The sequence below is a fragment of the Lates calcarifer genome, linkage group LG4, assembly GCF_001640805.2.
Source record: "Lates calcarifer isolate ASB-BC8 linkage group LG4, TLL_Latcal_v3, whole genome shotgun sequence".
Classification (NCBI taxonomy): Eukaryota; Metazoa; Chordata; class Actinopteri; family Centropomidae; genus Lates; species Lates calcarifer.
In genome coordinates this window covers 6,461,404-6,484,128 of record NC_066836.1, presented here as the reverse complement: position 1 = coordinate 6,484,128, position 22,725 = coordinate 6,461,404, and the positions used below count along the sequence as shown (strand labels likewise).

Genomic DNA, 22,725 nt, shown 5'->3' with positions numbered 1-22,725 from the left:
GCTGCTGGGGGTGTCCAGATGCCATTAAGAAGGAAGCTGTTTTTAGTGAGCCCCAGCTGGTGCAGAGGCTGCCTCTTCTCTGATGGTGTCATGGACGTTGCCAGCAGTAGGCTGCTGCTCCCTGGCTCTCCCCTGAGACTCATTCTGGGGAATAATAGCAAGAGGAGGAGGAGAGAGAAGGTCTTCTAACTGAGATTAATTAGGGTTTTTGTATTATGCTAGACACAATAGCAAATGCAGCTCAGGCTAAATGACTTATTGTTTTATTCTTAATGTCTGCTCTAAATATGTTGCGGGAGAGAAATTGAATGTTTTTGTCTCACTGTTGCACAGGGTCTTTGTTTTGATAGCGCGCCCTTGGTCGATAGTGACACCTAGACAATAGTGAAGGATTGGCAGAATGGGGTTCTTCATATGGTGACGGCGATCTTCTCTCTTTCTTGTCAGGTTCATAATGCGTTCATGCAAATGCAGCTCACTCTTGAACCCAGATGGGGTGCCTTTCTTGAGAGTGCGGCTGCTGCATATGGATAAGATGGATCATTTCAAAAGGCTAACTGTTCACCTTTTTGACCATTTCAATCAGGAGGTAATGAATTGACAAAACTCCTCCGCCTTACCAGGGCAACTGCTGTTGTTTATGCTGTTCAAATGAAAGAGTCGAAGGCTATAGCCACTTAAAATATGAGAGGAGAGAACATCCACTGACTGAAGGACGTGAGAAATTTAATCAGAATTTAAATCACATCAGCAAAAGATGGGATTTGCTGTTGAGTAGGGAGGGGCACCGTGTTGTGAAAATAAGCTAATTGCTTTTGAGCCATTCACAACTTTGTGTGAAAATCACACCTTGCACGGTGTTGGCAAGGTTGTGGGGTTAAGGAGAAAGCCCATTATATGATTATGGGATGAAACTGAACAACAAATTACAACGTCTGATCAATTCGTGAATTAATTCCTGGGGATGGCGGACTGTGATTTTCAATTTAGCATGTTTGTGAGCTTAAGAAGTGTACCATGGTCCGAGTAAACAGGATTGCACCCATTACTATAAACAGGATTATGACAGCAGACTGTACTGTCATGATGGAGGTCATATTTGTATACTGTATCTTTTTCCATTAGTGTGCATGGTATGTACAATTACAGCTAATGATGCAGCAGTGTGTCTCACGTGAAAACTCTGTGTTGTCTAATGGGTTTGTATCAGGCAAATGGGCCATTATATGACCCATTTATTGCAGCAGAGCGCCAGTAGTGCGTACTGCATATTAAGATGACATATTAAGCCATTAAGAATTGCTGTTGATTGACATACAGCAACAAAGGATGCTGCCAAGGAACATAATAAGGGTCAGTTGTTCCCCCTGACTAAAATGACAGGGCTGAAACGTGTTGCACATGATGGATGGTTTTAGGTGAATCTATCTGACACTGTCAAAGAAACCTGCCAGGTCCTTCATATGGGGAGCCCAAACTTATTCAGTGTTATATTATCAGACCTCTTTGATGTTTCAAAGGACACAGGGAAAGTTCTGGAAAATTGAGTGGAGGCCACGGATGTTCGCATTAACAGCCTCACCCTCACAGCGAGAGAGTTTTTGATTGGTGGCAGACAGTGAGAATAGCCCTGTCTTCATTGACATTTCCGAAGCAGCAGCCGTGCTTTTTCTGCGGTGGTGACCTCTGTGAATTTTATTAGCAAATGAGACCTGGAGGGTTTGGGTTTAAAGAGCGCCCCTTCATTCTGATTTCCCCCACATAATGATTTTCGCAGAGTTCAGGACCTGAATGGAGGAGAAATAATGAGCGCTAGTCATTATTGCAAATTATATCCTCTGCTCAGACCATCACTCAACTCATAATTAATCTAAATACCTTCAACCTATAGACTTTGATGCCTAGGATTAGACAGTACCATATTTGCGTGAGCTAAATTATATCAGACTATTCCCATTAAGAAGACTTTCCTACCTGTTTAAGAACGGAAACTGAGTAAAAAAGAATATGTACAAATGTAGCCACTTCACCAGCTCAGCCTATTTTTCTACATCACGCTTTATTCTGCTTGAAAAATGTGGAATGTTTGCACATTGGAAGCTGGTTACACGTTTTTTTTAGTTTTTCATTCCTACAGTCAAACAAGGAAGTATGAATTCAACAGAAAAGGGTTAATAGGATTCATCTGACATTTGTCTCAGGTCTCTGTCGACTTTTCTTCAATGCTGAACCTCCTCTTGCTTCCTACAATGATTGTAAAAAAAAAAAGTCAGACTCTGAAGACATGGGACTTGCAGAGAACTGAGAGAATGAACTTGGATGTGGTCTGTCACATTGCTGTAATCCTGAAAAGCTGTCTTTTCTAAATTGAGTTTTGATTGTTTCATAAAAGCAGGAATTCATATTGTACATGACTTTGTTAGTCATTCAAAGGATTATGGTCATTACTATTACTGTCTCCTCAGGATAATGTCAGAGTAGTTATGCTTAGATAAATAGGCTTTAATGTATTGTTTCAATAGAAACACCAGGGTTCTGGTGGACACCAAAAAGTTGTTTTATTAAACAATTAGGTGCTAAAAACCCATGAAATGACTGTATTTAGCTCTGTACTCATTACCGTTTTGCCACTAGCTTCTTGCCTTAGCTGAAGGAACTTTTCCTCCCATATGGACTGACACAAGCTGTGACCAACTCCCAACTGCTCTGCCAGTGTGAGTGACCTGACAGGGTAAAGGATTAACCTGATGGAAGCCTTCCCCTGGAGTATGTCCATGGTTCTCTCTGAATGACTCATAATACTATTAAACCACTAAGGCTGTTATTTTGGATTACTTAATGTCCAGCTGAACCTGAACATTTGTGGGTTTGCACTTGCTGGAAAAGACTTCATCTTAATAGAGAGCACTCATTAGATTGCTGCTCACCAGATATTCATCTCGCAAAGCTGCAGCCTTGTAATGGTTCAGGTTTGTTTGAGTGTCTTATTAGTTTAGACTTTCAAAGAAAATACTGCATTAATGTAGTGATTCTTAAGCAGCCGATTAGTAAAGTTTTCAATGTTCTTTCATAAAAGTACTCCACAAATTTAGTATTGCACCCCCATAACATTGTTGGATGCACCAAAACTGATACAGCAGAGCCAGAGGTGTTGTCTTTTCAACCTATTCCTGTCCTTGTCAGAGCCAGGTGCCTACATTACCCACAAGGCAATTTGACAGCTGACAGTTCAGGTGTGTTATGCTAATAGTAGCTAATGTAGAGTGATGAAGAGCGGGCTACAGAGGTGTGGTAGATTTCCTGACTCAAAGTGGCATTATTTGAGGCAGTTTGTCAGACTTTGGATCTCTGGAGCAACAAAAGGTTTTTTGTAGTTCAATTATACGTTATTTTTCCTCATACAGTGTGCAATAGTGCCTGTAAAAAGATCTTGATATGTAAAACCAGTGACATTGCCCTTTAATCAAAATAAGGCACAGACAGAAATTCACTGAAACTGGTCCAAGAGTTTTGGGCCCACAACCAAATGTGAACCCTTTTTTTTTGGCACAATTGTATGAAATTCAATGTATGTTTAATGTCTTGTTGTGTAGCAGAAACACTTATTGATGCACAGTGTTCTTGTTAATAATGTCTAAAATATCTCAGTAAAATGAAAATTGCGTATAATATGTGCCCTTCTGCAAAGAACAGCAACTTGAATGTATGAAGCATCTGCAACAGTAGCACTCCATCTTTTTACTAATTTATTTTTTATACCATGTTCTCCATGCTCAGCCATCATTGTAATTTAAGTTGAAGTTGGCCTACATTGGAATAATAATAAATCTGTTCCTCTGAATACCTTAGACAATAGCGGAGCCCTGGCCTTTACAGAGTTGCAGAGACAGGCCTTGAGTGTGCAGAGAGCTCTCTATTTTTAATTGGTCTTGAACACACCATTGTTAAGGCATAAGAGATAGAGAAAGAGGAAGAGAGAGGGAGAGAAAACACCCTTGTGCATCACTAGCACATTAGCACAGCACTAACACAGTGTCATTATAATTTGCTCTTAGTCTCGCTGGCTAATTAGTTTGTCATGGTGCAGCAGGTCCTGCACAGTATGTGGTCATTAGGCTCAAAGAGCATAGAAACTGAATGACAATCGGTGTTCTCCAAAAGCAATAGACAATAACTGCGTGATGAGTTGTCACACTGTTACTTGAACACTGTATTCTTATGTTTCATGGTGGTCAATAATGAGGAAAGGAAAGACTTTCTCCTCCCTTGTTGTGTTTGGCTTCACTGGCCCAAATCAAGATGATTTGTAGGCTTCAAATTTGGTGACAGGAATTTCACAGCGTCATTGCCACTGTTCTGCAGCCTGCCTGACAGTGAGGGAGAAATGTCCTAATATTAACTTGTATTACCCTCAAGTAATTGCACTGAAATACTAACAGCTATTGCGTTAAGCTTTATTAAACAAGAAGTGACTACTTATAAAAGGTAGCTATTGTTTTCTTAATATTTCATCAACATGGTTGTACAAATGCAGCTTGACTGATCTGATATTTTCATCTCTAATTACCAACAAAGAGCAATGCTGTGCATAAACCTCCTGTTTGAAATGAATAGCAAACAGCCTGTTTTAATCATAAAGAAAAGCAGTGGTGCCAGCATCTTAGTCTTTGTAACATCAGCTACAACTGAACAATTCATCAACTGATTATTAGTGCTGGTTCGCATCAAGGGTTGCTGATATTTCAAAGAGAAAAAACAAAACAGTTCTGAATACCTGAGCAGATGGCTGGATGTTATTAAAGAGACCTCAGAGCCCTCACATAGAGGCACCCAATTGAGGTTGGACAAACAAGTGTCTCAAAGTCGACTCATCTCCTGCCCTTCTGCATGTGCATTACACAACTTCCTGCATAGCCTCAGAAATAATTAGCCTCAGCACTTGAACCAGAGACAAACTGAAGGTGAATAATACATTAAAAAGCGCAGGGAGAACAGCAGTTGTGCTGTTCACAATAGTGAATCATAGCAGAGTGATCATGCTGTGCAAGAAAATCTATAACACAGAAAAGCCACAATCATAAATAACTAATCGCAACTTGAAAAGGTGCCTGTTATTACAGTAAACACAGGGAGATATTATGAATGGCCTTGCGTGACACACTCAAACTTTAATGCCCACATGTTTGCAGTGAATGAAAAAATGTGTTCACACAAATTCTTAAAATGCCTCTTCACACCATATTTAATTAAAATCTATTTATTTAAAATGAGGTATTAGAAAAAAAAACCTGTCTTGGTGTTGTCATGGTGATATCTCAGTTGTCATCATGTGATGGTGATGGAACGTTGCAAAGGCTCAGTTGTCATGGTGACAGTTCTCTACTTCGGAAGTTCCACACTTAGGTCATGTGATGACAACTGAGGTATCTCCATGACAGCTGGAAAGAGCACGACTGGGTCCGAAGTCACTGCTTCATTCACTCATTCACACTCAGCAGTTAACTCAATAGTGAGCAGAAAATTGAGACTCTTACTTATCATCATCATTTGGTATCATCACTATCAGCTGTACAGATGTGCAGTGGTGCTTTTTGCATCTATAAAATTCTGTATTCCAGTTGGGGTCCATGTGATCCACATTTGATTGGGGATTATGTATACCTAACATGTATGGTTTCTACACAGTATAGCATAGTTTCACTGGTTTGTGTTCCTGATTGATTTTATGTGTGGGAGAGTTATTGTGAGTTCATATTACAGTGCGGTCTGTCACAAGATATGATGCCCCCATGATTCCAAACATGTTAAGATCCTTTAAAACAACAACTTACTTGTACCTGACAAACAAAACCCAGGAGGCTGACTCAGTGTCATCGCAACTCACTGCTCCTCCACCTCCTCCTCCTCCTCTTCCTCCCACGCTGCTCCCTCTCCTCCTGTTTCATTGTGTAAACATGACAGAACCCCCCACTCGTTATCTGAAGCTGGAGACAGATGGAATTGGTGAGCATTACAAGTGCAGCACAACAAGACAAGTGGGCTAGCTCGAGTCATTGATGGAACAAATAGGGTTTTGTGAGAGGCTGCTTGGCTGACACACTCGGGGACAGAGCCTGCTGATTTAGTTGACGTTGTTCACCCTTTTTAACACCATATCTGAGTGCATCACCAGATGTTAAATTTAATGACAAAGATTCACATCCTCTGCGGTTCAGCTCTGTTTCATGTGCAGGAGAGCGGAGCTTTTTGCCAACAGGTTGTTTGTCTCACCTCTAAGTAAAACTGTGTCTCCCAGTTATTACCACACTTCCAAAAAAATGTATTTCAACATAAACTGAGTCTCTCTTGGCTGTGTCTCAAATGCTGTTACGATTTGTGCCATCTCATTACCAAGCCAAGCTAAATAGGATGATGACAAATAGAATGTGTTCAGCGTCTCCTTGAAAGTTTGCCAATATAATAATTCTCACTTGTGTTTTATTGGCAAGAGGGGAGAGAATTAGATTAACCTTTAATATTGAACCAAAGCGATAAAATCTAAATGGGGCTTGCTTGGCAAATAGATTTTAACTTATTGATTTCTCATAATTTCCCTTCTCTCTATCATCTAGGAAAAAAATACTCTTCTAAAACATCCAGCATTTTTAGGAATTAGCGTTCTCTGCCCTCATATTTTGATGAATGATAATAATTAGAGTGTTTCCATCAATCCAAAGATAAGAGCATTTTCTCATTAAGGGTCACATGCTACAATTCTCAGTGCTAATATGAACGGTCTCAGCACAGTCATTTACCTGCTTTCTGCATACACTTTATAAGATTATGTCGTTTATTTAGTTACTGTTAAACCTCAGGACCAGTTCAATGGTAATAATCTGATCCATGTCTGGGATATCTTTCTGTGCTATTAATAAGGATCTGCCTCTTAAAACCAACAGAGCCAACTGAATCAAATACTGTAATTAACATAGCCATCTTTATTCCACCAAGTGTATTACAAAGTTTTTGCAAGTCTTATGTAACTTATGAAATAGTACTTTAGTTTGGTGCCTTATTTTAAAGATGCATTACATGATGATGTTATTCTTGCCTACTTTAGTGTTGATGTTTTGAAACTCAGCACAGCCGATGCTCGAGTTTCAAAACATAAACAGTGAGTTTGGAGAAATGTTGTGATGGAAATGGAAAATCAGGGAGAGTAAAGTGCAGCACAGGCATCGTGGATGTCAAATGCGGCGTTGCACCCAAAGCACACACTGACCATGCCACACAGAAGACACAGTTGCAGTATGGTGGCCAGGATGAGCCAAACCAGAACGCAACTGTGATACAATTGTTTTTATTTTAGAGAAGTAGGACAGTGGTCCTACATGAAAACATGACATGAATGTGTTTTGATGCTTGTCATACAATGTCAGTGTTCCCTGCAGTGAACATATTCTGGCTGTCAGTGTGTATATAGTCTACAGCCATACTAGTGTCCCTGAGCAAAGCAATTCTCACATGCTAACTTGTAGCAGGTAAAATGTTTTTAGTTTTGCAGTTTTTTGGCACTGCTAACATTTGCTAATTAGCACTAAACTCAAAGTACAGACAGGTTGATAGGAATGTCTTTATTTTTGTATATAAACCACTGTACTGGACAAATTAGGTTTTGACCTTGTGGTGGTCCTATATGAAAAGCAAAAGGATCACCAGAATCAATAGGATACATCATCTGGGAACCATGAATATTTGTTCAAATATTTTATTCATGACTAAAGTGATGAACTGGTTGTCCAACTGACTGACCGACAGGCTAAAACCACTTTCTCTTAATAATATATCACCAATGTTTGAAATAATATTTCCAAGTACTTTTGTAGTATATTTTACTGTCACACCAGGTACAGTATATAGGACATACTCTATGATTTGACAGTGTTTGAACTGGTGGTTGGATTAAAGTAGCCCAGCTCATGATATAAAACTCTTGCTTACGTAAAACTCTTGTTTATGTTGCAGGCTCCGCCTTCATGATGGTGAACACATCAGGACGCTTTGCAGGGCAGAAGGCCTTACTGCTGACTCCCCAGCTGAAGGAAAACGACACACACTGCGTCATCTTCCACTACTATATAGGAGGCAGAGACAACAGCCACCCAGGTCACCTAAATGTCTATATCAAAGAAAACAACAGTCCCATGGGGATGCCCGTTTGGAACGTGTCAGGTCCAGCTACTCGCTCCTGGGCGCAGGTAGAGCTGGCCATCAGCACCTACTGGCCCAACTTCTACCAGGTGAGGAAATATGGTCTGAATCCAGGTCTGTTTTGCATAATGTCTCATCACAAAACTAGGTTACTCATTGTAAGCAGCCTTTATAGCTAAGCCAAAGTCATTAAAGCCTGTTCACTGGGTGGAGCAAGACAAATTTATTATTTGAGAAGGTCCAAACACTCGCACAATGGCCCATTCAAACCACCTAAGATCATTGATTTCTGGGACTACCTCGGTATCCATGGTAATCTGTTCTCTCTCCCTTCCATCTGAGCCAGTTCTATTTTTTTCCAATTCTGAAAACTCATTTTCACTTACCAATGCACATGACTGCTGGCCGGGGCAAGGTGATTTCACACTTGCCTGGCTATTAGTCTTCACCGGGCTTGTTCCACGAGTCCACCAAATGTTAATTGATGCAGAGCAACCCCTTAACCTCCCGATGGGAGACGGTCCCTTGGTGAATTATTTCATTATGGCCTGGCGGAGCAGGTCCACAGTGGAGCTGAGGGGTGTCCGCCTGCCTGCTCATCATAGCCACCCTGATAACTTAGTTAACAAGGTACACCGCTGAGCTTCTCACTCCTGAATCCAAGATAGGAAGTTTAATGAGAGGCACATGGACAAAAGAAAGACAGAAGAGGGGGAAGGCAACAGTTGAGAAGGACAGAATGAGCTGCAGCTACCAATAATAGTCACTGCTTGCTGTTGACAGGGTAGTGACCCTTGTGTGACATAATGATGCAAAGACAGCCTGGTCAAATATTTTCAGTTTCCCTCAAGACACTTACAGATTGAAGCCTGTAGTCGAGGCACAGCTTGTTATGTTTGGATCCATCCTACATGCAGACATTTGTGGTTGAAATGAAGTACAGACCACAAGTCTGAGCACCAACTGTCACTGACTCTTTTGAAATTAAAAATTAAAATCTTTTGCTCAGCCTTTGTTTGTGAAGTTCAGACATTTTGACTTCAACTGCAGCCTCAATGTGACCAAAGAAATGTGCACCCTTAAACCGAACGACATGTTGCGTTTAAATTCTAAGTGAACTTCGATACTATTGAACATTTTTACATGCTGTTTTTGGTGTGTTTCAGAAAATCTCTGTGCGTTGGTTGAGCATTTAGACCCTAAATGACGTATTATGCTTGCCAGTGTGTTCAGGGAAACTCCCAGCATCTGTTGCCTTTCAAACCCCAGCGGAAGGTCTGTCTCCGTTTGTAATTGTTCCAGACCCAAACTGACAACATGGGTAAATGCGAGGATGCTAATGATCTTAGCACCACTCTCAGTCAAGAAAAGAGAGACCAATGCTTGAAATTGTCACTAATTAACAGCATGGCACTAATTATAGGTATCTTTAATTGCATAGTAACCTACGCAATTGTCAAAGGGAAGCCACCTGATGCTTGGAAATTATTTTTTAATTACCAGTAAGGCTTTCAGTCATCATGAGCCTTTGATAATTACTCTTCTGTCAGGTCATCCCTAAAACTTTTAATTGAGATTGTCATGCATCTCCAAAACTGCTGAACATTGTGCAAAACCCTGCAATTTCCAGTAAATGTAATCTATATCCTATTCAAAATATGTACTTTGGGCATAAGATGAATACCCATTATTTATCATGATATGCAGCAGGGCACCATTGAGAAAGAAAAACCCTAATGTCCTCATCTATCTTGATTTCAATACAGTACAGCCTATGGCAGAGCTAATCAATCCTGCTGTAATGTAGTACTTAGGCAAGTCCCTTAGGGCCAGCCAGTGTGGTGATGTAGACGTTGAATGTTGGGTTCACTGTCTGTCTCTCTGACAAATGAGAATGGTGAACTTTCTCGTGACATCAACAGCTTCTCGTCCCATGTGAATATTTTCACTCTGTGGGTCAGGCCCAATTATGCACTGCACTATCATTGATGTTGGAATCAATTATATCACAGCTATTAGGCAGGCTGACTGATGTCTGTTGCACAAACAAAGGATTTCAATTAGTGAGTGGGGGCCAGTTCATTTGTCTGGTGGCGATATATGGAGTGGTTGGCCTTTTAATTTCCTTTAAATTAGCCTGTAATGAGGCCGTAATTGGCACCCAAGACATTCACTTTCATATTTCATGAGACAAAAAAAGAAATTTATAATTAGACAGCCTTATCTGAAGGCATCCTCCCTCCCAGATGACAATGGTAACTATCTCTGCATCCACATTCCTTGGCTACCAAAGGAATCTCAGAAGTATGCATGTGCAGCCTAGCTACAGCTGGCAGGACACAAGTTTATGGGTGACACCATATATGGAACATATCCATTAATATATACGATTCACTGGCAGATATAGGCTTATATATTTAGGGAATAATGGCATGCAAAACATGTGTAGCAGTAATGCGTGTGGTGTAATGGGTCTCTGCACCACACCCTGGGTTTGGGAAGGGACTGGCATTCTGTTTCCCTTTTTATCACACTGCAGACCATGGAGTACATAACTCTGACATTCTGCTGGGACACGCCCTCTGTCAGAGCTTAGGACCATTTGTTTTGCAGGAGAACTTGTCCCTTAAAATAGGGTTGAGTTAGACCTACACAGCACAGTTGTACTCGATTTAAGTTTTTCTGTTGTCAGAAATGTGTCGAGCAAGTAACACTAGACACACAGCAGCTGTGAAATGCAACAGCAGTCCCTTCTCATGGAAGAGATAGCTTCTCAAATATGCATTAAAGGGTTAGTTTACCCACAATATGAAAAAAAGCTTTTGTTCACACTTGTAGTGGTATCTAACCATGCAGACATATATGTATTTTTGAAGGTTGCACTTAAGTTATAATGTGTTTATTAATTGGAGATTTATCCATCACTGAATTAAAAAGTTTGCATCACAACTAGTTCCTACAGGGAGTAGTTGTAACAAAATATTTACACCTAGTAACTGCCAGGTGGAACTGATACATAGCTAACATTAGCGTGCTAACATGTTACATTTTTAGATTGAGCAGTAAATGAAGTAATGGAATATTGTCGACACATCTGACCTGACCCGACACTTGATTAAAATACTGTTTAATAATGGTGGAAACTGAAAATATTTTGAAATTTCATATGTTTACGCCAATAATATTAGACTAAATGACTAAATTTTTCTGCCTCATTGTAAATAATTCTTATCTTAAAAATTTATTATTCTCTATATTTGCATAAATAAATAAATAAATTGTTTTGGATTTAATGGCATTACAGACACATTTCTTAAGTAGGTTCTCTAGCAGGACCCAATTGAGTAAATCACTCATTTGAAACATCACTTTGTTCTTAAAACTTAAGAACAAAGTGACTGATTTACAAATAAATCAAGCAACCCAGTCCTGGACACTGATGTGGAAAGAAGCATTGCTGTTGAATTTTTTTGGCATTATTCACTGCCCAAACCAAATTTGATTTACCTTCACTGGGATTATGTCAAAAATCTCAGTAACATTTATCATGAAACCTGCACAAATTAAATGAAATGTCTGTCAGAAAATATGCTTTTTGGAATTTGGAATTTTAAACATTGCTCAACGTGTTAGGTGCCCCCCCCCCACTTCACTGTGTGCTTGTCGCAGACTGTGTGCTAATCGTCTCAAGGCTCAAACTTAATTTAACACTTGCATGTCATAGCACCTATCAACTGTGACATATTGTGGAAATAATGTCAGTGGCCCGCAGCTGTGTGACCAGCTGCAGCTCAGCTAAGAGCATATCGCATTAGCAGGAGCTGGACTTCTCTGTGCACACGGACAGCCTCACTCAGGTGCCATTTGAAGACATGTGCCCATTTATCACTGGTGTTATGAGTCTCCTCTCTCCTCCTCAGATTGTGTTTGAAGCCGTAACCTCAGGGCAGCGTGGCTTGCTGGCCATCAAAGACGTCGTGGTCCAGGGCCACCAGTGCAGTAAGTCCTTTTTCCTTCACCATAAAAGAATATCATCAAACAGTCATTGTCCTTTCCATGACACCCTCCCAAATACCTGCATCGTTGTTCTATTCAAGGCCTCCCAGTCAAACAAAAGGCCTTCAAAGAATATGCTACAGTCAATCCAAAGCGTAAACCTCCATCCTCCTAGCTCCCTGAAGATTTATGAGCATACAGTTGACACGCTGAAGTGTGCTCAGGATATAATGTTGTAGTGTGGCTGTGTTAAATCTCTCCTTTGAGAGATGGGAGAAATAATGAAAAAAGAGGATGAAAAACAAATACCACCATACAATATGCTGCTGCTTGTGTTTGGATTCCACTATTTTTCTCCTCCCTTAAGGATATTCAGAAAAGCATCTCATCTCTCAGATGTTCAGAGTTCTGCTACTCTTGCTGAATAGAAGTACGAGCACTTTAGAGTGCACTGCAGAGCTAATGAACATGTAATCACCAGCGTATTTAGAATTTTTCTGCTTCTGCTTTTGGGATTGGCTGCTGCGGTGGGAGTACAAGTACATGAGGGCTCTTCAGGATTCCTCGAGTCTTTGCTTTTGAGTGCCGAGAGTGATGTTAGTCCATATGGCACTCCTTAAGTTTATACTAAGAGGTTTTCACACTCTACAGTCTAAGTATAAATCAATACCACATGGGTTTTCATCAATTGATTTATACTTTACTGCTCATAGCTTAAGTATCAAGCTCTGATTGTTAGGCGCTAATGACCTGGTAACCATTTGAAAGCAGCCGAATTCCTACAAATGTTATGCCAATAAGATGGATTTATATAGCAATAGGTGTTGCATATAAATGTATTTGAGTAAATCAATGAGGCCTTGCAATGTGATCAATGTTTAAATGCGTAAAAGTGTGAGAGGATCAATAACCCACTCAGTGGCAATTGGGTTTCTTTGAGTGATAAGCAAAGTGATCAGAGCGACTCCTCAGTGGAGCACAGCCAATTAATTTTCTATTTATACGACCATGTGGAATATTTAGCACAAAGGTGTGATTATGCCACTGGGTGGTCTGCCTCTCCCTCCATCATTAAAGAAGACATTAGCAATAAGGAAAATAGATTTGTCTTTTTTAGCAATGGATGGATTGACAGGGCAAAGTTACAAAAGGATGTATAGTTCGAAGAGGAGGTTGTAAAATATTAAGTAGGAGTGAAAGTCTTGATGATGAAAGTGATAGAATTAGCTTTTGCCAAGTCTTTAGAGATTTGGTTATGTTTCGAATCAAGGTCGCTCCGCTGAATTGCCCTATTTTTCTATGCAGAATAGCGGTACTAATCAAAAATGTTCTACATAAGTTACTTTCTGTGGACTATCCCAGTCAGTGAGCACACTGATAATGAGCACAGTTGGAAAGAGAATAATGGTTTTGGAAAAATCTGCTCAATCAATGAATAGATGCAGTTAAGAGACAGCAGAAATTGGGTTTTAGGAAGGTGCAAGTCCACACTCTGTTGTCTCATTTTAAATGTTTAGTGGAAACGTTCCTTTGATAGTGAAATAAAAAGCAGTATCCATTCAAGGCTACTTCCCTCAGTTGTCCAAATTTAAATACAAATCTTGGCAAAAGAGCTACGAAGTGGGTAACAGTGAAATGCAGCAAGATGAATTGGCTGAGTCTTGATGCAGGCTTTCAGCGGATACTCCAGCACCCAGTTCTGGTGATTCATTCTTAGAAAGTACAAAGCCAACTCTGCATCTCAGCATGTAATGATATTCAACTTCTTGGCCTCTGCCTGATAAATATTTGCTTTTTTTCATAGTGAATACACCTCACTTCCTGACTATAAAGGGAGTAGAGGTCAACGCTGGACAGACAGCCTCTTTTCACTGCACCGTCAATGGCCGCAAAAGGGACAACTTCCGCCTCTGGCTTCAGGTGAGTTTTTTTTATCCCATTCCTTAACCCTAGATCAGAGACAAATTCAGGGTGTTGAATCAGCCTCAGAACAGGGGACTTGATATGTGTGCTACTGTTGTGCCATCAGGTCTGTGAGGCCTGCAGGCCTGTGTCTTTCTTTAATGTAGTAGATTCATAAAGTCAATCATATTAAACACATAAGATCAAAGGGACAGCAGAGGGTTCCTAAATCAACATTTTATCCAAGTGAAATAGGCCAGATGGTAACAACTGTCAGTGAGTTTGATGCTGAACTTGTAACGTTTCTCTTAGACTGGAAAGTAAACAGCTGTTAATGCTAACACTGGCTATGTAGTGTTAGCAATGACTTACATAAAGCACCTTTAACTGTAGCTCTAATTACATAGGACCAAATGTGCTATACTTCATGCTTTGTTACTGGTTAACTTAAAAGCACTATGGGTCAAACTTACTTTGAAGAATGGAAACAATTTTTCTAAAGTAGGAATCAAAGCTTATGCCTGCTTGCCAGTCTCACAACCACTTTTAAAAATTACTCTCTGGAAACAGAAGCAGCATTTATAATTCACCGTATATATTTTACGAATTAAAGCTAAAAGATTCACACATTGCTTTAGTGTGCCTTTGTATTTGAGATTTCACCTGCTCACCACATTTCCAGAGGCCTCTGTGTCTGGGAGGCAGGGGATTACAGTTGTTTCAGATCACCGCAGTATGGTCTTAACCTATATAGATGTTGGCTCTGTGGATACTGTGCACTATATCCGGCACAACTGAGCTGCACAGCAGTCTTGAATTGACCTTGTTCTGAGCAGTGAAGGTAGTGCATCTGGCAGACATAACCCTGCCGGCTCTGCTGCTAAGCACACTGTCACACATGTGATCAGTGGGAGCATGACGCTGTGTAAAGGTCCTTTGCCAGGTACTCCATCATTTTAACAAACACGTCCTCATTAGCACAGGAGCTGGAAAACAAACATTAAGTGAAGTCCCTTGATGACAGTAATGAAGAAATATTTCTAATGAACAAATGTCCCCCATCTGCCTGCTGTGAGGGGTGACAGCTGGGGAGAGCCCACTGCATGTTTGTGCGTATGTGTGTGCGTGCATCCCTGTGTGATAAATGCATTCCTACTATCAGCCACCGATGGGAATGATAGGACACAAACAAACATGCACAAGAACAGACAACAAGTACACTCAACCAGAGTTTCTAAAACACACAAGGTCAGGCCACTTTGCTTATTAAACCTTTCCGTTTTGGAGGCTTACTTGTGTGTTTGTCTCGATTCCAAACAGGGCATCGGTGGACGGGAGGCCCCGATGAAGGCCACTAAACCTTGGAACAACCGGCGCTTCATAGGCACTTTCGATGTGGAGAACACAACCAAGGGCGACTCGGGCCGCTACCGCTGCATTGTCCACTCAGACAAAGGGGTTGGAGTGTCCAATTATGGGGAGCTAACCATAAAACGTAAGTATTGGTCCCAAAGCGCGGTAAAACACAAACACAGCCTGTCTGAATGAACACAGCACAAACAGCAGGAATGTTGTTTCATCCACATGACCTCTATGCACACAGCAAAGTCAACAGGAAATAAACAGGAAGTGTTGCATGTTCATAGATGAAAATGTCCTCTAAGGCGATACTAAAAATACAAGCTTTTTATGTTGATTTGTTATCCAGAGGACTTTAATACTTCCCCAGTAAAGGCTGTCCTTGACTGAGCACAATTCCACCAAAAAGATCACAAAGGCAAGAGGCACCAGGGTTTACAGTAACCTCACTGATATTTCACTCCTGCAGTCATTTGATATGAATTTATGGAGTCGTCTGAAACTAAATCCTGCAAGGCCTCACTTTCCTACAGCCCTATAGCCCGGTAATGGCCTTCTATATTTCTTCACCTCAATTTTCTCCCTGTGCTCTCAATTGAATTTACTGCCCCGATTTTTTTCTTTCTTTTTTTTTTGTCTCCAAGCTTTATGTGATTGATAGGTTTAATCCTGGCTGTCCAGATCGAGGTCTGTCAATCATACGAGAATGGCCGGGTCCAGACACAGCAGAGTGAAGAGGGAGATAAAGTCTCTCTGCCCGAGTGTATCAGTGGGTTTCAGTGGTGTACTCAAAGAAAATTTACTGACATACTGGAGGCTCTCTAAACCACACTTGTGCATAAATTCAGTAACACAATCACGCGCATATCTGTGCACTTACACATGCTCGCCCGACAGCAATATTTTTGCTGATCACTGCTTTCAGTGGGTTACTGGATATATCTTTACACAAGTCAAACCAGTTAAGTGTAAAGTGCTTTTGTCATAAATATTTAAAATACAGTAATTTGCTAGATTTAAGAATATATTGTCTTGTAATGCAACCCACTTGAAATTCTGCAGAGATTTCAAACCTCAATGACTCCACCATAAGCTAACTCGTCAAAGGAAGAAAAGAGGCGTTGTCATGGTTATATAAGTGTCACACATAAAAAAGCTGATATCTCCTCTTATCGCACCAGTCATAAAACAAAAGCTTAACCCTCCTAGCATTGTGTCTGAGTCGTAAATCCTCCTTAAATGTGTATTCACCTCGTCCGTGACTCGTTTTTGGAGGAGTGACCACGGAGCGATTCTGTGGATTATGAGCCTGCTACAGTCACACACCGGCTCCTCCCCCCCCCCATTCCTCATTACCATACACTGCCTTTTTTCTTCAACATGAGGAGAGTGAATGCTTGATTATCCCAGATAATCACTTCTGCTTTCATGCCAGTATTCAGTCAGATTTATGTGCCTATGTGGAAGTGCACTGCATGTATTTCCAGGGTGCTGTACGGATTGACCTGGTGCAACCCCTTTTCTGTGCCCCCTCCTTGTGATGGGCTCTCCTGTAGTGCGGCCAGTGGTTCTGAAAGGGGGATAATTACTCCCTGTCCAAGTGCTGGCTCTTTTCTTGGCCTGGTTAGAATCACCTGGAGCCCACAAAACATTCGCTCCGCTCCAGCGTAGTATTCTGGGCCATGCTGCCGACTCAAGGCTGCCGAGGCGCGGCCGTGTCAGCGCTAATGAGAGTAGCCACCAAAAATCGAAGGACGGCCAGTCAAGCTCGTCATTTTCCCGCAGCCACCTCTTCTCATATCAGGAGCAGATCAATTCTTTACTCACAGCAGCCCAATTAGGAGAGCACACAGAGTAATGAGGACCTCTTGCATCTTAACAAGAGAGGCTCAGTAGATGTAACGGGCAAATGAAGGAAGGATTTCTAAACAGTCAAGTCTAACTAATCTAACAACAGAGCAGAGTGGCAGCTCTTATTATTGCTCTCTGTGTGCTGAATAGCAAATTGGTGGCAAGGTGTGTGTGTGTCTGCATTTGTACGTGCTATTTATGTACTGTGTGTTTTGTAGAGCTGAAATGATTAGTTGATTAATCGATTAGTCAGTGGAAAGAAAACTAAATGATAATTGAGAATGGATTAATCATTTAAGTGGCAAAAATGCTAAAGATGAACTGGTTCCAGTTTGTCAAATGTGAGGATTTGTTGTTTTCCTCTGTGTTATTTTATTGTGTGTTATTGGTGTGTAGGAAGTTAATTAATTCATTTAGAAAATAGACAAATTAATTGATGATGAAAATAATTGTTGTAGTTGCAGCTTCTCCCACCTCTTAGTATGTCTTTGTCATTTGGTAATGGGTCCATGTGCATGCCAGTGTGTGTGTGTATGTGTGTGTGCATCATTTCATGTGCATGAGTGTGCTTTTGTGTGATTGCGTTCTGGCAGACAGGCAGGTGCTGCGGTAGAGGAGGGCGCAGCTGTCGCCGGGCCGTTTGCCTGTCTGGTCAACATCATGACAACAGCTGCTCGCTGACCCCTGCGTATGGCTGCCACTGTCATCTGCACGCCATCACCCAACTCCAGCCAGCGCAGAGCTCAGTTCAGCGCCCTTTCCATGGTCCCCGTTGCTGTGAGGCCGCCTCGTGAGGCTTAAACAGTGGGAATTGAGTTGTTAATATCCTAAAGTGTTCCAGCACTTGAGTGTATTTCACACCGGTAATCCGTCTGCTATGGCTGTTGAACAGAGGATTACTGCACCTACAGGAATTATTTCATCACTATAACCTGCTGTTGCTTTTGTGGAGCAGTAGGTTTTCAAAGTTAAATGAAATGCTTATTGCTATAATACATCATGCTACTTAGTCGTATTGTTGTGGAAATGGTCTTGAACGATCTCAGCAAAAATACGATTGAATGGCAGCAGCGGCACCCGTGCATCACAGTGAATAAAAAGTATGTTTTCGTGGAGAAAAAAGACTGATTGGGTGACTGAAGAGCTCTTGCCTGAAACCCCGGACATTTGTATCCTCCAGTCTGACTGTGTCACAGGAAAGCATATAAAATACAACCAGGTGAAACCAGATAATCAGAAGATGCAGCACATAACTTCAGTAGATATTAGTTGGAGGATTTTTGTGTTGCCAAGTTTGTCACCCTGTGGACCAGTCATGATTGAGTCAGCAGCTCGAAACTTTGTCATATTCTGAGGGCCATTTGGTCCTGTTCATCACAAGGTGTTATCATAGAATGACTATTGGCAAATGTGTCAATAAAATCTGGTAACAACCTACATTACACTTGCCTCCTCAGAGGTACCACAGTGATATGTAATTCAGATTCTCACTTGTACTTTTAGTTAGATCTTTTACAAAGTTCTTACTTTTAATTCGGTTCTCTTTAATGAGAATAAAGATAATTATTATGCAATAAAAGAAATTACATCTGGTCCTTTAATTGTACATGCCATCTGCTTTCCTCAAGAGAAAAAATAGAAGCCAAAGAACTACAAGAAAACCTGAGTTATCTGTTCTCCAAAAGCAACAAACCCATTTTATACATTTCAGTCTCATTTCAGTTTTTTAAATATTACAAATGCCAGACACCATCACAATATTGATATTTTTGGTACACCACCGGACTATGAAGGCTGGTATTACAGTACGAGCCTTTGGTGGTATCTGTTGTTTAAATGAATCTGAGCATATTACCACTTAACATGGTTAAACCCCTTTTAAGACATAACAACAAACCATAAAAGACCATCAAAAGAAGCCTGTGGTTGAACCCAGATTTTGGATCACCTCAGTGCACTGTCTGGCTCCTGCACGCAGACTGGGTGCACTGCGTGTAAGTCCAAGAGAAGACCCGCTGGATTAGCTGGTTCGCTTTAGGTGATGTTTGACAGCAACACAGGAAGCTTGGATTAGTGGGAGTTTAGGGACCTGCAACAGAGGTCACCGTGGGGTAACCATCTGCTGGGGGAGAGCCTCCAATTCTCTGTAGGACACCTCAACCATGCTCCTAATGTGCCTGGCGACTTCTCCCTCTCCATGACAACTCCATGAGAAGCAAGCAGGTGACTAATGGCATTATTCTGTTACATGTGTGTGCTCATTAGAGCTACTCACTGTTGCCTTTGGGACATGTAACCATTGTAGTACGTGACAAGGGTAGATTCCAAAGCAGTGCTTTAGCTGTGGGTCATAGCTCTTTGTTGGCAGTGGCAAGTTTTTGGTTGCACCAAGGAGACAGTGTTTGAAGCATGAAAGACATCTAGGTGAGATAGCAGAGGAGGATTTGTTCTGTTGTCCCCGTACTAGAAAATGAATAAATGTGTCTATTGAAATACTGAAAGGAGACTTTGCATGTTCTGAAAGTCACTGTGACCTTTTGTGTGCGTTTTTGTCAAGGGTGACTTGAAAACAGTGAACACATCAGTATAAAACTGTTCTTATAGACTTCACTTCCCATTAACACCCACTCAAATGTTACTGCATTATCCCCTTATCATATATATATATATATATATATATATATATATATATATATATATTCATATATAACCTGAAAATATCCCACAGTTGAAATAACTTGTCTGACATTTCAAGAAGCCTCATTAAACCAGAAATGGCACAAGGTTTAAGCAAGATTAGAAAAACATTGGTGACATAACAGAGAAAAAGGTCATCTTCAAGGTTGTCATTGAATTTGTCTGAAAGAGATAAACTTGTACTGAACTAGAAGCGGAGAATATTTTTCAGAAAAATCCAAACAGACACATTGAAGGTTAAAAGGGTCCAGAAATAGATTCATTATTGTTATACTTTTCGTTTCTGAGAAAAAAAGGCCCTTACTTTCGTTAAATATTTGTACAATGGAGCCAGCAAAAATGTTTCTCTTATTTGTAAGCACTTCAAAACATTTTTACAATGAGTCTGGTTGACACAAAACCTGGTACACAGAATACACCATCCTCGCACTGCGGGTCACATTGAATGTGCAAGTTTTAGCTGTTTGATATTAACATACAGTTTTTCAGTTGCCACACAATGTTTTGGAGGGATAAAATATTTTGAAACTGTTGGAACAATGCAGTAATTTGTCTCAAAATGTTGCTTGTTGCCTACTCTTGCCCTGCTTTTGAACAACAGTAGTGGGATGAAACTAAGTACATTCACTCAAGTACTGAACTTGCTTCTAATCAGCTTCAGTTTAGAGAGGGAAACATTGTACTTTTTAGTCCATTACATTTATCTGACAGCCATAGTTACTAATTATTTTTAAAAAGTATTTAGACGGTGGGATTTATAAGATATGATGCATAATGACCCAACAGTACATAGCATCGTCAGAATTTACTTCACCTCAGCAAACTAAAAGATGAAAATACTGTTTACATGTTAATATATTTGAAAAAGTAATCTTAAATTCTCACATATAATAGTATAACATATGGGCAAATTACAACTACATTGTCTTGTAAAAGTAAGAATAGCTAACATACAATGTTTCTAATCAGTTCTTTTCAGCTTTTAATAGAATTACAAAATTCCACAGCTGTCATGAGTTGAGAGATTAAAGCAACTCGTCATTCAGAAAGCAGAGATGACAACCACAGGAGTTGTCGATTACCAGAGGCTTTTCCATAGAAGGCCTCTGATTGAAATCAATACGTTGTTCAATGGTAGCAGCATTTGCCAAGGTCTGGGTGACTTCGTTTACACCTCTGTTAGAAATTGCCGTCACTTTCGAAAAAATGTGCATGTACCAATGATGAGATATTCCATTCATCAAGCTGGAACTATTGATTGCTGCGTGGCTCTTCTTAAATACCTTTTTTATTGAAAAACATGAAGAGACTCCTTGTGTTTTCCAACAGGATTTTGATGTGGTTGATTGTTTAAAAGAACAAATTGATTTTGGGCATCTTGTTTGCTCGGTATGAACATTTATCTACAGTAATTTCGGAAGAATGTTGGTGCTTTTTACAATATTAGAAATACATAATTGTTTTCTGTTTTGTGAAGACTTTCTTCCTTTTCACCATTTTAGCATGGTTATCTAACGTCCATCAAAAACTTTTTTGTTTCCCCAGAACCCCCTGTGCCTATTGCACCACCCCAGCTGACTGCTGTTGGTGCCACTTACCTTTGGATCCAGTTGAACGCCAACTCCATCAATGGGGACGGCCCAATCATCGACAGGGAGGTGGAGTACCGCACAGTGTCAGGCACCATGTACGACCTGCAGCCTGTAGACAAGACCACACACAAGATTGGCCACCTGGACCCAGACACAGAGTATGAGATCAGTGTTCTGCTGACCAGGCCCCTGGAGGGAGGCACTGGAGCCCCAGGACCTCCTCTGAGGGCCAGGACCAAATGTGCTGGTAAGGCCAAAAATACAAAAAATAATTTGTAGTGGTTCTAAATGTTATGCAACATAAATCAATACAGAAATATAAAAATATAATAAGAGATTTTCTCCAACTTTGTAATTAAACTAGAACCTGGACGTCCTTCATCCATTCATATTCAAATGTGAAATGTAGTGTGAGGGGAAAATTGGGTCTTTTTAGGTTGGAGCTGCACCTATGAACACTTTGAAAGCTTAGTCACCTTGTACCCTGCAAAGTATCTGGAGTTATACAAAGTATATTCTGTCTTTTCTAAGACAGTTACATGCCAGGATTGAAGAGGAAGTTGTATTAGGTAGAAATGGAATCAAGAAGGACATATACATAAAGCAAACCACTTCAAGCCATACCAAATTCATGGTTGCTATGTCAACACATGTAGGTGGCATACAGCATGGAGATGATGATGAAATCTGACCAATACAAAAATAAAACAGCTACCGTTGAAGTGAAAAAAGTTCCAGTTTTGACAATTATTTCCCTACAGGTGGTGCAGTGGTTAAAATTGCAGTGTTTTCTTTGCCTGAAGGTGGCAGCATTGACTGTTTTGGCACATGTATAATAGGCAGAACTTAACTACCCTTCACTGAGAATCTGCAGTCTGTTTGATGGGAATCAATGAGTTTGTAAGTGAGCTAAAATGTAGTGCCTCTGAGTGCTTTGCATCTGGAAATAAAGATAACATCTCTGTTACCGCTAACAGAGCTAGCAAGTGTCAGTACTTTGCACAGTTCCAACACAATGACTGTCTGATACAACGATGAACAAAAGAACCCCACTTGAATAAATAGAGATAGAGATACTGAAATTTAAAACAATCATATGAAAAGAGTGGTCAAAGCAGTTCAAGCAGTCTATTCATTC

The 22,725-nt window shown here is 40.5% G+C and overlaps 1 protein-coding gene across 6 annotated transcripts in view; it reads left to right on the top strand.

The window, feature by feature from the left end:
• LOC108884224 (protein tyrosine phosphatase receptor type M) overlaps positions 1–22,725 on the top strand; it is a 156,066-nt gene that overhangs the window by 50,122 nt on the left and 83,219 nt on the right. For all 6 annotated transcript variants that reach the window (XM_051069897.1, XM_051069900.1, XM_051069899.1 and 3 more), the window contains exons 3-7: positions 8,005–8,279; positions 12,111–12,189; positions 13,991–14,106; positions 15,409–15,583; positions 21,541–21,834. In XM_051069897.1, the coding sequence (XP_050925854.1) occupies positions 8,005–8,279; positions 12,111–12,189; positions 13,991–14,106; positions 15,409–15,583; positions 21,541–21,834 (939 nt within the window). The remainder of the gene's footprint in view (positions 1–8,004; positions 8,280–12,110; positions 12,190–13,990; positions 14,107–15,408; positions 15,584–21,540; positions 21,835–22,725) is intronic.